At 39.7% G+C, this 15,222-nt stretch overlaps 1 protein-coding gene across 5 annotated transcripts in view; it reads left to right on the top strand.

Moving 5' to 3' along the window:
- atox1 (antioxidant 1 copper chaperone) overlaps positions 1–15,222 on the top strand; it is a 35,910-nt gene continuing 20,688 nt past the window's right edge. For 4 of the 5 annotated variants that reach the window (XR_001924164.2, XR_001170167.2, XR_001924165.2 and 1 more), the window contains exons 1-3: positions 1–104; positions 4,666–4,741; positions 10,163–10,309. Coding sequence is in view for 2 of the 5 variants with exons in the window: in XM_012959203.3 (XP_012814657.1) it covers positions 99–104; positions 4,666–4,741; positions 10,163–10,287 (207 nt within the window). In the remaining 3 variants the exon portion in view is untranslated. The remainder of the gene's footprint in view (positions 105–4,665; positions 4,742–10,162; positions 10,310–15,222) is intronic. The other variant, NM_001045773.3, reaches the window with a different exon arrangement.

A 15,222-nucleotide genomic window follows, 5' to 3' on the forward strand; every position in this document is an offset into this window, starting at 1 on the left:
GGGCTGGGCCTGATCAGGGCTTCCCTTCCAGCAAGCAGAGCTGAGGTGTATTAGAGAGATCTTCTGAGCCGCACAGCGTTGCGCACATCTGCCTCGCCATGTCGGTAAGTGATCTGTAAATGTCGTTTAGCAGCAGAGGATCAGCGCTGCCCACACTCTCACCTGCAAACATCTGGAATCTTATCCGTTAACAGAATACTTAGTGGCAATTTTTGCAGAAATGTTTCAGTTTATTTGTTCCTTCCATTTTTCTATGTGTTTGTTGCAAACGAAATGAAAGTCTTGCTATTTCTGTTTATTGTAACTACGCAGATTGAGTTGTAGCATTTAGGGGTTCTAGTGCTGTGGGTATAAGCATACATTGTAAGTGACTTAACTAGATGAGAGGTAATAAGGATGTAAATATTGGTTTTTAAATGTAAAGAAATCTAATGTGGGTGTATATTATGCACGGTTAGTCAATTGGTTCCCAAACTGAGGGGCCAGCACCCAGACTGAACTACTACTTAAGCTGGCCATACACGCAACAATAAAATCATACGAAACTGATTTTTACATTGTGTGTGGGCTCAGAGCTATCATCTCGATAATTTTCTTACCATGGCGAATATTTTGGTTGAATGACAATAAAATCTGCGCATGTATTGTGTATCTGACAATATCCTTGGGGGACCACAATGAAAGTCACTTTTGTACCATAGGTATCTGCCAACTATTTTGTGTTCCTTCAACATAAAAAATAATCTTCAGCACACCACTTACATACATGTTCTCAAAGGGTGCTTGACTTCCACGGGCGCTCCCAAGCCTTTTTTCCATGTATCTTTGCAAAGGGAAAGAAACACACCACCAGTGTGTCGGCAATGCCTTTAAATAATTTATTTGCAGAAATGAACAAACAGCACAAGCTTTCGGGGGTGACCCCGACTTTGTACCTGAAGAAGGGGTTTGTTAATTTCTGCAAATAAATGATTTAAAGGCATTGCCGACACAATGGTGTGCTTCTTCCCCTTTGCAAAGATATTTTGTGTTCCTAACATCCTCTGATTTGTTATATTTAGAACTTTATCCTTCAATTTCAGTCTGAATGTTAGATTTATATTGTTGCACTTAAATGTACGATATCGATATCTGAATGTTCTGACTATGTATGGCCAGCTATACTTCTGGAATCTGATCTATGGGGATGCCCAATTGGGGGGCTACTGCCCCAGCCCTATGTTTTATCAGGGAGAAGGCCAGGGCCCCTCCAGTTGTTGCCATAGTAATGAATACTCAACTTCACTATTGGCGATATTTGTGAACTTGCATTTTGCAAAGTAATAGCCTTTGTTATTGCATTGCTGATTTTAATTGTGCATAGTGCACTTTTAAGGTGTGCTTGAAGATAGCACTAACTATTGGAGGAAAAATAACATTTTTTAGTAAGAAGTTTCATTACATACTGGTATAAAACTAATAAAGTTATAAAATTCACAATCTTTCTTCAACTGGCAGCAGTGAATGCTGAACAGTTTCCATGTTCACAAATGCTATATTCAGTTCACAGAAAGCATAAAATGTGTGCAAGGCCATACATTTTCGCATTGTGAATAATTTTCCATTAACGACTTTTATTGCATTCCCCTGCAGATGTGCACAGAACATGTGGCGGAAATAGCGAAATTATGATCTCCCAGCTTGATGTCATTATAATAATTATTATTAACATGTAATTATAAAGCGCCAACATATTCCGCTGTACAATTAATAAATATGAGCAGGGCTAATTTGGTGTCCCTGCCCACCCTGAGGCAGGCCTTCCGATACTTCATCACCAGTGCATTGAGCCAAAATTCTGATTTTGCTGCCCCTGGTAACTGCTGAGGCAAGTTCTCAATTTACCTCATGGCAGCAGCGCCCCTGGATATGAGCCAAGTGGGGCCCTGACCCCACCCCCATGCAGTGATTGTCTCCCATTCTACGTCAGTGACTTACAGATTTCCACATCTGCATTTATATGGTCTGAGCATGGAGCCACAAACTTGCAATTCTGGTTGGTTGGCATTTGCTGAGTAATATAATTAAGGTACATAATATAGAGATTACCTAGATAGCAGGTTGCTTGTGGACTCTCAAGTGGTCCATGTGCTTACTACAGGTATAACTGATCAGGACAAGGATTTTGACAACTGCTATTTATTACCTGAAACAATTTTTCTGCCGTTGAGCAAATTACATTTGAATGCCACTGCTGCTCCAGACTTAGTGTTTACAGGTCAGTTTGCTGAAACCAGATCTACAGAGGCAGGCCAGTTCTGAATCAAGGTCTAGCATTGTTCTTTACATAGGCTGCACAAAGGTCATGTTTGCTTAGAGTATTAGAGTTAAAAAAAAAGAGAGAGTGTGTATGGAATAACGCAATGTACATAGTACAGTAGCAGAGGATGAAAAAATACCCACCTCCATCAAATGATTGTTCCTATTAGTTCCTAACTGAGTCAGTTTTACAGTAAAGGCCAGCAACTAGATAACTAAAGCCGGCCATACATGCACCGATATTATCGTGCGAAACCTCGTTTTGTTATGGTTAAAGGATTTTGATTGGGTGCCATTGAAGGCGTCCAAACAAAATTTATGCTCAGGGCTGAATCGGCAGAAGGAGGTAGAATTTCTTTTGTTTCTACATCCATATCTAACAATTCAGCCCTGAAAGTCAGATGAGGGTGGGAACAATCACGAAAGATCGAAATTGCTATGTGTATGGCCACCTTAAGACTTCTGATTAGTGGCAGAACATACATATACATGTAATGTGGCTATTGGCCAATCACATTTTCTACAATGACCAATCAGTATCTTTTAGACTATGGAAATCTTACCATTTTAGCGCAATGATGGGTATTCTCAGTATCAACCTTAATATATGTGCTATAATAAATAGAAAAAATAATTTATATTTTTTATAATAATTTTATATGTACAAATTAAATGCATAAATAAAGCCCAAATAATACCTAAAGTATGTGTTGACCTGGGTGTACGTACCCCAGGCCCGTCACCATGCATATCTACAGCCAATTCGCAATAGAAAACCACCGCCGGAATTTGGTCTGGGTGCTCAAAGCCCCGAACCTGTAGCCTAAGGGAGCAAGCTCAAATCATCTGGAAAACAGCTTCAAAAGCACACCAGACAGCCAGGAAGTATCATAAAACTCAATCTTTATTCACATCCTTTTAAAAACCAAGATGCCTAAGCTAAGATGCCTAGGCTTTTTTTTTTTTTTATCTAATTTTTCCTCCAGCATCAGGAGAGCTGTGCCAGGTCTTGCTAAGCAATATGTGTGCCATGGAATTGTGAAGCAGTTAAATCAGGCTAAGGGCTTTTGTGGCACACAGGGAGATTAGACACCCGCAACAAATCTCCCGTGTCACGGGCGAATAATCTCCCTAAAAATGCCATCCCAGCACCAGCGAGAATGGTGGCAAGGCAACTAACGCGATTTCGGCGAAATCGCAGCGCCGCGTATGCCATCCCACCGGCGATTTACATTCTTGTCGGTGGGATGGCCACAGCCCTAATGCCTCCAGTAGAAGACAAATATTTATTTCCGTACCATGTGAAATAGCCATTAGGCTAATTAGGTGTATGTTTTCCTGACGTGTTTTTTCCAGTCTTATCTCTGCTTTCAGCCACAGGGAGTCCTTGTTCCTTATCAATTTTTAGATATAACTGTAACAGCAATCTTGATCTAACCTTTCTGATGGCTGTGCATCGGTATCTGCACATACATAACTCAACTAAGCTGCATTGTAATTATTACATTCCCTAAGAACTTGGACAGGTGCTTCCTTGTAAAATCTATTGTAGAAAGGTGGGTCTGATAACGATGTGAAGCCAAGGAAACAGTTAATGGCAGGCCTAGGAAAAAACAGGTATACCTTAAGTTTACTAATGGCCTGTGTTGACAGAAAGCAATATTTAGCTTAATTAATTGTGGAACAATGTGCATAGAGAACCTATGGGCAGAACTGAGGTCACTGTACTTTGAACACATTTTTCTGCACTTAATTTTCATCAGAGTTTCATGGTAACATGCACATTTCACCAAGGAAACAAGTTTTTAATGGACTAGTTGCATTTAGACACTACCATTGCAGTCAACAGTAGACAGTGTGTTGGCTCTGCAACCAACAGTGCCAACAATAGGTATTTAGTAAAGCAGAGATCAGGAGATGTCATTGAATGCTCACTGGATTTAGACAATAAAGCTGCAGTAAGCTACAATAAACATTTTGTTAAACTGTGCCCCTTTTATCTCCAACAATCCTTAAGCTTAGCTTCTCAACAGCAGCCCAGAGCACATTGAGCGTGTGTAGTGTCACTTTCACTCTAAAGGTTGGACTAACAAGATCCAAGATGGAGTGCTGCTGTGGACAACTTTAAAGGGATGGATCATTATTGTTATAGGGCTGCAGAACCTTTTACGCAACTGTGCCTCTCGATTTCCAGAGATCCCTATGCTTAGCTTCTCAAATGCAGTTCAGTTATAATACAGGATTTCTAGCCATATTTATTTTCAGGCTTTATTGCTCCTTTTAATTCCATTATTTTTATTATTGCTAAAGATTCTTACATTACAGATCTGCTAGTAAATTTTACATATTTCTTTTTTTTCATGTCAGAAGAAGGAATTCTTTGTAGATATGACTTGCGAAGGCTGCGCCAATGCTGTAAATCGTGTTCTTTCTAGGTTGGAAGGTAAGTAGGCACTGGTTTAGTTCCATATTCTGATACATTACTGGAGAGCAGTTTAACAATGGCAGGTTGTTTTGGGTGACTAGAACTGCAGCAAACAATATGCTGAGGATATTTATCAAAGGGTAAAAAAAAAAAGTTCACAACTGCCAAAAGAAAATGTCGCCAATCTCCATTAAATTTTATATAATTTTTATAGGTATATTTATCAAAAAGTGAAAATAAAGTGAGCTCTAGTCTCATCTTTGAATAAATATGTTCTTAAACCCATATACAAGTGAGTGAAGAGTGGTGAAATTTCACTTTGTCTAACTGGTGAACTCCGTATGCTCCTTTGTCTTATTCAGAGACATGGACTATTGCAACAGTTGGCAAGTTTACCCACTAATTAGTGACAGGTTGCAACATGACTCTAACTAAAATCTGGCAAGTATCTTGTGTCTTGAATTTGATTTTTTTAGATTTTCTGTAGGAATATTATTTATACATAATTTATATTCTCTATGTTAGTACCCAGTCAAGAATATGGGGAAGCTACCTTATAGTTAGTGCTTCCTTGGGCTAAAATAATGGGAGATAAGGGATGATGCATGTCCAGAGGCTAGTAGAGCTCTAGTTAATGCAGGCAACTTGTCAAGGAGGTTAGCGTAGGTGATCTATGAGCACCATGTACTGAGGGCTTATATAGTCAGTGAGTTTATTAGCCCATTGCAGGGCTGTCCAACTGGTGGCCCCCCACCTGTGTGGCTGCTTTGATGGCTTACCTTTGTGTAAACTTTAAATGGTATCAGTACTGAGATTAACTGGCACCCTGCATTGCTCACACCTCAGATTCAGGCTGTAATCCCCCTGTATTGTTTAATCATGTAACCCCCTGTACTGTTCACACCTTTTAACGCCTTCATTGTTTACCCCCTGCATTGTTCACACCTCAGGCTCAGGCTGTAATCACCCACATTGTTCAACTGTTCACACTTCAGACATTCCCTCTGACACATCCAGCATTGTGTCACTGTATGCTCCCTGTGTGTGCCATAGGGCAGGCATAGTATGGCACACATAGGCAGGGGAGGGCAGGCATAGCATGGCACACATAGGCAGGGGAGGGCAGGCATAGCATGGCACACATAGGCAGGGTAGGGCAGGCAGAGTATGGCACACATAGGCAGGGTAGGGCAGGCAGAGTATGGCACACATAGGTAGGGTAGAGCAGGCATAGTATGGCACACATAGGCAGGGTAGGGCAGGCAGAGTATGGCACACATAGGCAGGGTAGGGCAGGCAGAGTATGGCACACATAGGTAGGGTAGAGCAGGCATAATATGGCGCACACACAGGCAGCATAGGGCAGGCAGCATAGGGCAGGCACAGTATGGCGCACACAGGCAGGGTAGGGCAGGCAGTACTCTGCCTGCTGTATGCCTCTCCTATGCTGCCTTTGCGTGCCATTCTCTGCCTTCCCTATGCTGCCTGTGTATGCCATATTCTGCCTTTCCTTATGCTGCCTGTGTGTGCCATACTCTGCCTTTCCTTATGCTGCCTGTATGTGTCATACTCTGCCTTTCCTTATGTTGCCTGTGGGAGGTGAACCTGGCAGGGGTTTGTTCTGGGAGTTTGTTAGCAGTTGGAAATAGTCATTTTATGGTCCCTAAGGTGTGTAATTATATGCTGGGGGTTGCTGTGCTATCCACAGGGGAGGAGGAGGCATATGGATTTAAGTGTATGTCTTAATATGACATAATATAATTCTTTCACATATGAATGAAGGGTGATATCTCTTCAGTGAGCACCAACCACTGGGTTTTTGCTGTGTTGGCACCATTAATGTGGGGATCGTCTTAAAAGCTCTTGTGATAACATGGGTGTAGTTTGAAGTGGGTGCGGTTTAAAAATGGGGAGAGGTCAAAACTGGCTTCCATTATCGGCCCTCCACCATGTAGGCCAGAAAAATTCCGGACCTCGGTACCACAGAAGTTGGACAGCACTGGCCTATTGAACCCACAATCCATCACCATTCCAAGCTTCTGAAGAAATTTCCTGCTGCTGAAAGGATACCTGCTTGGCCATTGCTGTTTTATAAGTCATTTTTAAGCTGTGTCCATTCTGGGTGAACCTGCTCCATACTTTGGTCCAGCAGAAAACAGGCTACATTTCAAACCAATTGTAAGAAGATATGACGAAAAGCCACCCTTCAATGATTGCAAGCCAAGCAACAATGTTACACATGTTGTTCAGTTACATTCCCTAGGGCTCTCATTAAAAGATACATTTAAAGATTTACTTTAGCACATTATTGCCCATGTATCACACTAAGGATGTACATCTGTATAATTCTGCATTCTCTAAGGTGCTCCTATCCAGGTTAGTTTGTACAGTTAAACACTGTTTAAATGATTTCTATATGATCTCACCATGGGACTATAGTTACATCTTCCTTATAACCTGATTTATGTTAGTGAGCCAGCCAAGGAAAGAGAATAAATTCAGCAGAACAAATACCTACCCCCAGGTTACTACTTGTGTAGTGATGTACAGTGGTGTGAAAAACTATTTGCCCCCTTCCTGATTTCTTATTCTTTTGCATGTTTGTCACACAAAATGTTTCTGATCATCAAACACATTTAACTATTAGTCAAAGATAACACAAGTAAACACAAAATGCAGTTTTTAAATGAGGGTTTTTATTATTTAGGGAGAAAAAAAATCCAAACCTACATGGCCCTGTGTGAAAAAGTAATTGCCCCCTGAACCTAATAACTGGTTGGGCCACCCTTAGCAGCAATAACTGCAATCAAGCGTTTGCGATAACTTGCAACGAGTCTTTTACAGCGCTCTGGAGGAATTTTGGCCCACTCATCTTTGCAGAATTGTTGTAATTCAGCTTTATTTGAGGGTTTTCTAGCATTAACCACCTTTTTAAGGTCATGCCACAACATCTCAATAGGATTCAGGTCAGGACTTTGACTAGGCCACTCCAAAGTCTTCATTTTGTTTTTCTTCAGCTATTCAGAGGTGGATTTGCTGGTGTGTTTTGGGTCATTGTCCTGCTGCAGCACCCAAGATCGCTTCAGGTTGAGTTGACAAACAGATGGCCGGACATTCTCCTTCAGGATTTTTTGGTAGACAGTAGAATTCATGGTTCCATCTATCACAGCAAGCCTTCCAGGTCCTGAAGCAGCAAAACAACCCCAGACCATCACACTACCACCACCATATTTTACTGTTGGTATGATGTTCTTTTTCTGAAATGCTGTGTTACTTTTACGCCAGATGTAACGGGACACGCACCTTCCAAAAAGTTCAACTTTTGTCTCGTCGGTCCACAAGGTATTTTCTCAAAAGTCTTGGCAATCATTGAGATGTTTTTTAGCAAAATTGAGACGAGCCATAATGTTCTTTTTGCTTAAAAGTGGTTTGCGCCTTGGAAATCTGCCACGCAGGCCGTTTTTTGCCCAGTCTCTTTCTTATGGTGGAGTTGTGAACACTGACCTTAATTGAGGCAAGTGAGGCCTGCAGTTCTTTAGATGTTGTCCTGGGGTCTTTTGTGGCCTCTCGGATGAGTTGTCTCTGCGCTCTTGGGGTAATTTTGGTCGGCCGGCCACTCCTGGGAAGGTTCACCACTGTTCCATGTTTTTGCCATTTGTGGATAATGGCTCTCACTGTGGTTCGCTGGAGTCCCAAAGCTTTAGAAATGGCTTTATAACCTTTACCAGACTGATAGATCTCAATTACTTTTGTTCTCATTTGTTCCTGAATTTCTTTGGATCTTGGCATGATGTCTAGCTTTTGAGGTGCTTTTGGTCTACTTCTCTGTGTCAGGTAGCTCCTATTTAAGTGATTTCTTGATTGAAACAGGTGAGGCAGTAATCAGGCCTGGGGGTGACTACAGAAATTGATATTGAAATTGAAAATTGAAATTGATAAACCACAGTTAAGTTATTTTTTAACAAGGGGGGCAATCACTTTTTCACACAGGGCCATGTAGATTTGGAGTTTTTTTTCTCCCTTAATAACGTAAACCTTCATTTAAAAACTGCATTTTGTGTTCAATTATGTTATCTTTGACTAATAGTTAACGGTTTTTGATGAGCAGAAACATTTAAGTGTGACAAACATGCAAAAGAATAAGAAATCAGGAAGGGGGCAAATAGTTTTTCACACCACTGTATATGTTTCTCTGCATGTTGGTCCGTGATTTGTAACACCCCTGGGTATGGGGCAAATATTACCCAATCTTGGATCTTGTTAGGCCATCGTGAGTGTTAGTGACACTGTACATGGGCTGCTGTTGAGAAGATAAGGGTCGTCAGAAATCGTCAATGAGGTTACATTTGACATAAAAGCTGGTGCTACAGGATTATTAGTTCATTCTAATTCACAATTCAGCCTTGTATCTTGATTCACATAATATGTGTACACTATATATTGTCAGTCGGTCCCTGAGCTCAGGTAACTGTTAGCAGCACAAAGCATAGGGAGCTAATGAGGCATCTTCAGGGGCACATATCTTCACTGCTAAAGGGCTGTGGTGGCCTTGGGCTGATATAAAAGCTCCTTTATTGTAAATGTCATCTTTCTATTGGATTTCTATTTAATTTCTCTCTTACATGATTTTCATCCTGGTATAATTAGCTCTTTCATCTGTCACACTTATGCTGCCTGTGCTGTCCTGTTCAATGGATTGTTAACCTTCAAATTAACTTTTAGTAGAAAGCTATTTGTTATATAGGTGCGGCTGCACAGAATCACTGACTTGCTGTGCTCAGGGTGTGAACATAAGGGAAACAGAAGCTGTTAACTTGTATTATTGCCAGAGATTTGTTAATTTATTAGTTACAGAGTAATTGCTAGTATAAGTACTTTGTAGTCAGCATGGCTGCCAAGTGTCAGCTCTTTGGCTTGTGCTGAGAATTCTTTAGCAGCCTAATAGATTTCATACCCTTGCAAACAAGGTTCTTTTTTTCATTATGGGGATTTAAACACAAAAATTAAAAGAAAGAAAATGTATTCCTAAACAACTTCTCGGTATACATTAATTACATATTTACAGTGGTTTTGAAGTTACTTCTAAATGTAATTGCAAATTAGTATCTGTCCTTTCTGACTATTTTTTGCAGAGACAAATATCCCAAAAATGCCTACCCCCATTACTTTCATGGTAAAATGTGAAAGAAGGAAATAGTCTCTAGGAGTTATGGGTTTATGGGAGTTATGGGAGATTTTACATCCGCAAGTGACCTAAAGGTGACTTTCTCGGACCCCTAGTGTCTCTTCCCATCCACTTACCCTCAACCCAGCCACTATCCAACCTCCACAGTGGCTGCTTATTTGTACCTACCCATTAAATAAAGCCAGCTCGTAATATCAAACATATAACTGAACTATATATGAATTATATGAATACTTTGTTTCTCTTTCTCTCAGGAGTCCAGTATGAAATAGATTTACCCAACAAGAAAGTTGTGACTGAGTCTGATCTCTCTGTGGATCTATTGCTTGAAACACTAAAGAAAACTGGAAAGGAAGCAAAGTATTTGGGATGCAAATAACTGATGGACCAAGACTCTAAAGGTAATTGAAGAAGATTGCAGCTATTTGGCTAGGCATGTCACCATGTTCTAGATTTAATCTATATTTATTGTTCAATGCACCAGCATTTTACTTACATTTCCTACTGGCGTCCCAAGGGCCCCTTATGAAAATCTTGTCCCTTGTGGGGGGTGCCACCCAGTAAAATCTTCACATGGCCTTAAAAGGGCCAAAATACTCCCCTTTTCAGCACTTAACTCAATGAATAAGGCTTGTCCTGATCATACTTTTTTGCTTAAGTCATTATTTGGCAGTGCAGAGAACCAGTAAAACAGTCCATGGATCAACCCACTGTAGGCCCTCTCAAAGATGCAGTTTAGGGTTGGCTTATACCAGGGGACCTCAAACTTTCTTACTCATCACAGTCAAATGTGTTGCTCTCCAAGTCTTTTTACAAGTATCAAGTTCATGGAGGTGCCAAATAAGGGCTAAGATTGGCTATTAGGTAGCCTCTGTGCACACTATCAGCTTATAGGAGGCTTTATTTGGTAGAAAATCGTATTTTTATTCAAAACTTGCCACTTAATCAGGAATTCAAATATAACTACCTGGTTTAATGGCACTGAGAGCAACATCCAAGGGGTAGGTGAGCAACATGTTGCCCCTGAGCTACTGGCTGGGGATCACTGGCTTATACAGAGCTCATTATCTCCTTAAAAGACATGTTAACCACAAAAATATGTTTTTGCGTAATAAAAGAACCACCATTCTAAGCAACTTCATTATGAACTTATTAAAAATGTTCAGTTTTTTAAAAGTTATTTGTAAATGTAATCGCTATTGAAAGCAACATTTGCTAAAATTTTGGTTGTTTCTTTCTACACAATGTTGCAAAGATCAGTCTCCTGGCTTGTGTTACATTGTTTCAAGAGTCAGAACCACCAGGACAGAGAATAACAAATACAAATGTGTGTGTATATATATATATACAAACCAAGAGGGTGCACTTGAGTAAAGTCACTTTTTTCTACAACATTTCCGGAGTGCTGCTGTTTTTTCATTTTATCCTGGATATTGTTTTACCCTGGCTGAGGGTTCAGCTTGCACCTGGGGCTACAATTAGCTGGTTTGTCCATTGTGTAGCACACCTTAATCAATTAATTGACCCAGGTGCTACCGATTCAAGCAATTTCAATAGAGTCCACAGGTATAGCGGTGCACACTGGGAATCCTTTAAAATTAAAGGATTCCCAGTGTGCACCGCTATACCTGTGGACTAATATATATATATATATATATATATATTTTATATATATTTTATATATATATATATATATATATATATATTTTATATATATTTTATATATATATATATATTTTATATATATATATATATATATATTTATATATATATATATATATATATATATATATATATATATATATTATATATATATATATATATATATATATATATATATATATATATATATATAAATATATATATATATATATATATATATATAATATATGTGTATATATATATGAACCAAAATGACAGCACTCACGGGTTTTTCAAAATTGAGTCAAAATAACAAAGATGTAGAGATACGGTGAACAGAGGTTTTTATTGATCCTACGTTTCGGTTTCCTACTGAAACCTTCGTCAGGGATGACAGTACAGCGTTTAGAGCGAGATTTAAATAGCCCTTTTGGCGCCAATATACCGTTGCTAGGATACAATATGCAAAAAGCTATCATACAGGTAGTGCAAATACAGTGAAAGAAAGAAAAGTAAAAGAGAATAAAGAAACGGAAGTAAAGTACCAAACATGTGTGTGGCGTCAATATTCGGAATCCCCGTGCATGTCCTAACCCAGCGCTGAGTGCGGCCGTCATAGTAGCGCCATATTCACTTGAATGAAGGGAAACGCCTTGGACCATGTATCACCCGTGTTGCCCACTAGGGGGCAGTGATGTATCCGTAACCATGTATGAGGCAGCCATAGCTACATCGCTCAGTACCATCGTCGCGGGTCCCCATATTTGGCCGTACGTCACCTAATAGGTCACGATACCCATGCGCAGCGTACGCTGTTGTTGTGGATCAGTGTGAGGTACGGTTCTGCCGGTTTAAGCCGGAAGGCCATACCTCGCCATAGAGGTCCAGGATTTGATTGGGTATATATACAGGTGGGCCGGGGAGCCCGGGTCAGAGAATGCTAGTGCCAATGGTAGGATAAGGCCCTATTCAGGGCTTGTAGAGTAACGGGATTATACTCGGTCCTGTCCTTAAACGCATAAGGCAAAGCGTATAGAGTAGACGGGTACGCCTGCTACCCAAGTATAAATGCACAATTAAGGGTATATGCACCGCGGGGAATGATGACCGCCAAAGTCCACATGTAGGGAAAAGAGAGGAAATAAAGACACATACAAAAGGGAAAAATGATAAAAGTACAGCAAAACCAATAGTTCTCTAGCTCATGTAGCCATTAAGTGTAGCAATGTAATAAATGTATCAAACTGTAAAAAGCTGTAAATTGTGACATATGAGTTAGATGAAGCATCCCAGATATATATATAATATGCAGCAGAAGCCGGCACTCACGTGTAAAGTTGATAAGTGTGCCTGGGTGCAGTCCCAACAAAATGTTTGCAGATGCTTGGAGAAAGGTACCGCTCACACAGGTCTTAGGATCAATTTTGAAATTTTATTGTAGAGGCAAGGGAACTGACGTTTCGGCTGCAACACCAGCCTTTGTCAAAGTTACAAGTACAAGTGAGCAAAAACCTTATATACAGTGTTTGGCGGAAAACCAATGGACAATAAAGTGAACGTGTGGGACAACCCCCAAAATTCAAACGTGATGACATCAAACAATACATGTAAACAACCCAAATCCAGTCATAAAATAAAATAGAATATATTTACATAAAAAAGAAATGAAAACGAAAAACAAAACAACAGATACGGATGTATATTACCAAAATGAGGGAATACAGAATGACACATTGCAAGTAAAAAATTTTTTGGTAATATAGAGTACAAAGTAACTCAAGTGTGCCTGCGTGAAAAGATTAGGATAGGTGGTTTTATAGTGCTAATCATATCTTGTTAAGCGATTGTGTCAACTTTAAAAATTAAATAAATCTCCTGAACATTGAAGCTTCCTCCGCCGTAGCAATAGGAGGTCAAAAGGCTAACATATCAAAGGCAAAAGCAAATGGAGTCGAAAGGCTAGAATGTGGGACAGAAATATGTAATATATGCAACACAAGGATTGCTGTCAAAGTTATGTTTGTTCGATTAGTTATAAGGACCACTGTAAAAGCCCAAAGCGTTAGTGCTAATAAAAGGGTCACAAAAATTATATTAATATAAATGATCATTATAAGGTCTCATAATAGGGCATAAGATATTAGTGTTGGTGGCAGGAGCTGAAATCTTACTCATGATCGTGGGTGAAATCCGTCAGGCAAATCAATCACCTTCAAGCAAACAAACATGTAGGATCAAAGGTGTCTGTAACTCACGCAAAGATATTTTGAGGCATCCGTGTTACAAATTGCAACAAAGATTCTTGTGTTAACCCAGGGGGATCAATCACCAACTGAGGTTGGTGTCGTGTCGGAGGTGCCCATAACTCTCCTACGGGCTTTTCAGGACTTTGATATTCCAAACCGCTACGCTGTTTCTTGTGCTCAGGATACTGTTGCTACTGTTGCTAATGATGAATGGTGAACTGTCACAATGGAATGTTGCCAAAAGGATACTAAATGACACCATGAAATGTTGCCACCCGAATTATGTTCCTTGGTGAGAAGGCTGCGTGATCCCTTAGGCTGATGCCACACCAGGCGTAGGGCTGATTTTTTCGGCAAGCGGAAAAACGCTTGCCGAAAATTCAGCCCTACGCCTGCTACTTGTGCCTGCACCCGAATGAATGGGATACGCTCGGGTGAAGGCACAAGTAGCCGATATACGCAAGAAAACGCGAGACTTTGCATTCTCACGCGTTTTCGTGCGTATATCGGCTACATGTGCCTGCACCCGAGCGTATCCTATTCATTCGGGTGCTGGCACAAGTAGCAGGCGTAGGGCTGATTTTTCGGCAAGCGTTTTTCCGCTTGCCGAAAAAATCAGCCCTACGCCTGGTGTGGCATCAGCCTTATGGTATATACAATACTATTAAAGTTGTGTGTAAAGTTGTAATAAATTGTGTTCATTCAAACACCATTTGATATTATTATAATGGATTGTGCTCGTTCGACTAGCTCTTTGGTTCGTGAGGGTTATCAGAAGGGGGAATAACAACTGCAAAATTAAGAATAAAAAATAAGTCTAGAATAAGTATAGAAAGCAAATATTAGTGTTTGGGTACACCGAAAACATCAATAGGCAGGCACTCCGGGATTTCAGGTATAAAAGATTTTTGCAGAAGTTCACAAAAAATGTTGTAAAATCAAAGTATATTTATTTAAAGCTAACACATGTAACAGCAAGCCTTACGCGTTTCGTACCTTTCGGTACTTAATCATAGGCTGAATGAACAATTGCTCACAAAAGTATTTAAAGCATGAGAGGCCAATGATCATTTAGATGTGATTAGCCAATCACAACACAGAATTAATTAAGTAAAAACAATTGGCAAAACGTTTAAAGAAAAAACATGTGTTAGTAGCAGTATGTACCCTAAAGTGTATAATAGGGTAAGTTATCTCAAAAAATGTCTGTATATTATTTATTTATCATTGTTTACTTTATATATTATTTTTTATATATAATTTAATATAATTTCCTATGTAGATGTCATTTTGACGAATGGTATAATTTCCTATGTAGATGTCATTTTGACTAATGGTATATTTATGAAGAAGTTCATTTAAACAATATAGGAATCATGCTGATTTTAGAGTTTCCTATATTGTTTACTATATACAATATGTAGCAG

Source organism: Xenopus tropicalis, chromosome 3 (genome assembly GCF_000004195.4).
Source record: "Xenopus tropicalis strain Nigerian chromosome 3, UCB_Xtro_10.0, whole genome shotgun sequence".
Taxonomy (NCBI): domain Eukaryota; kingdom Metazoa; phylum Chordata; class Amphibia; order Anura; family Pipidae; genus Xenopus; species Xenopus tropicalis.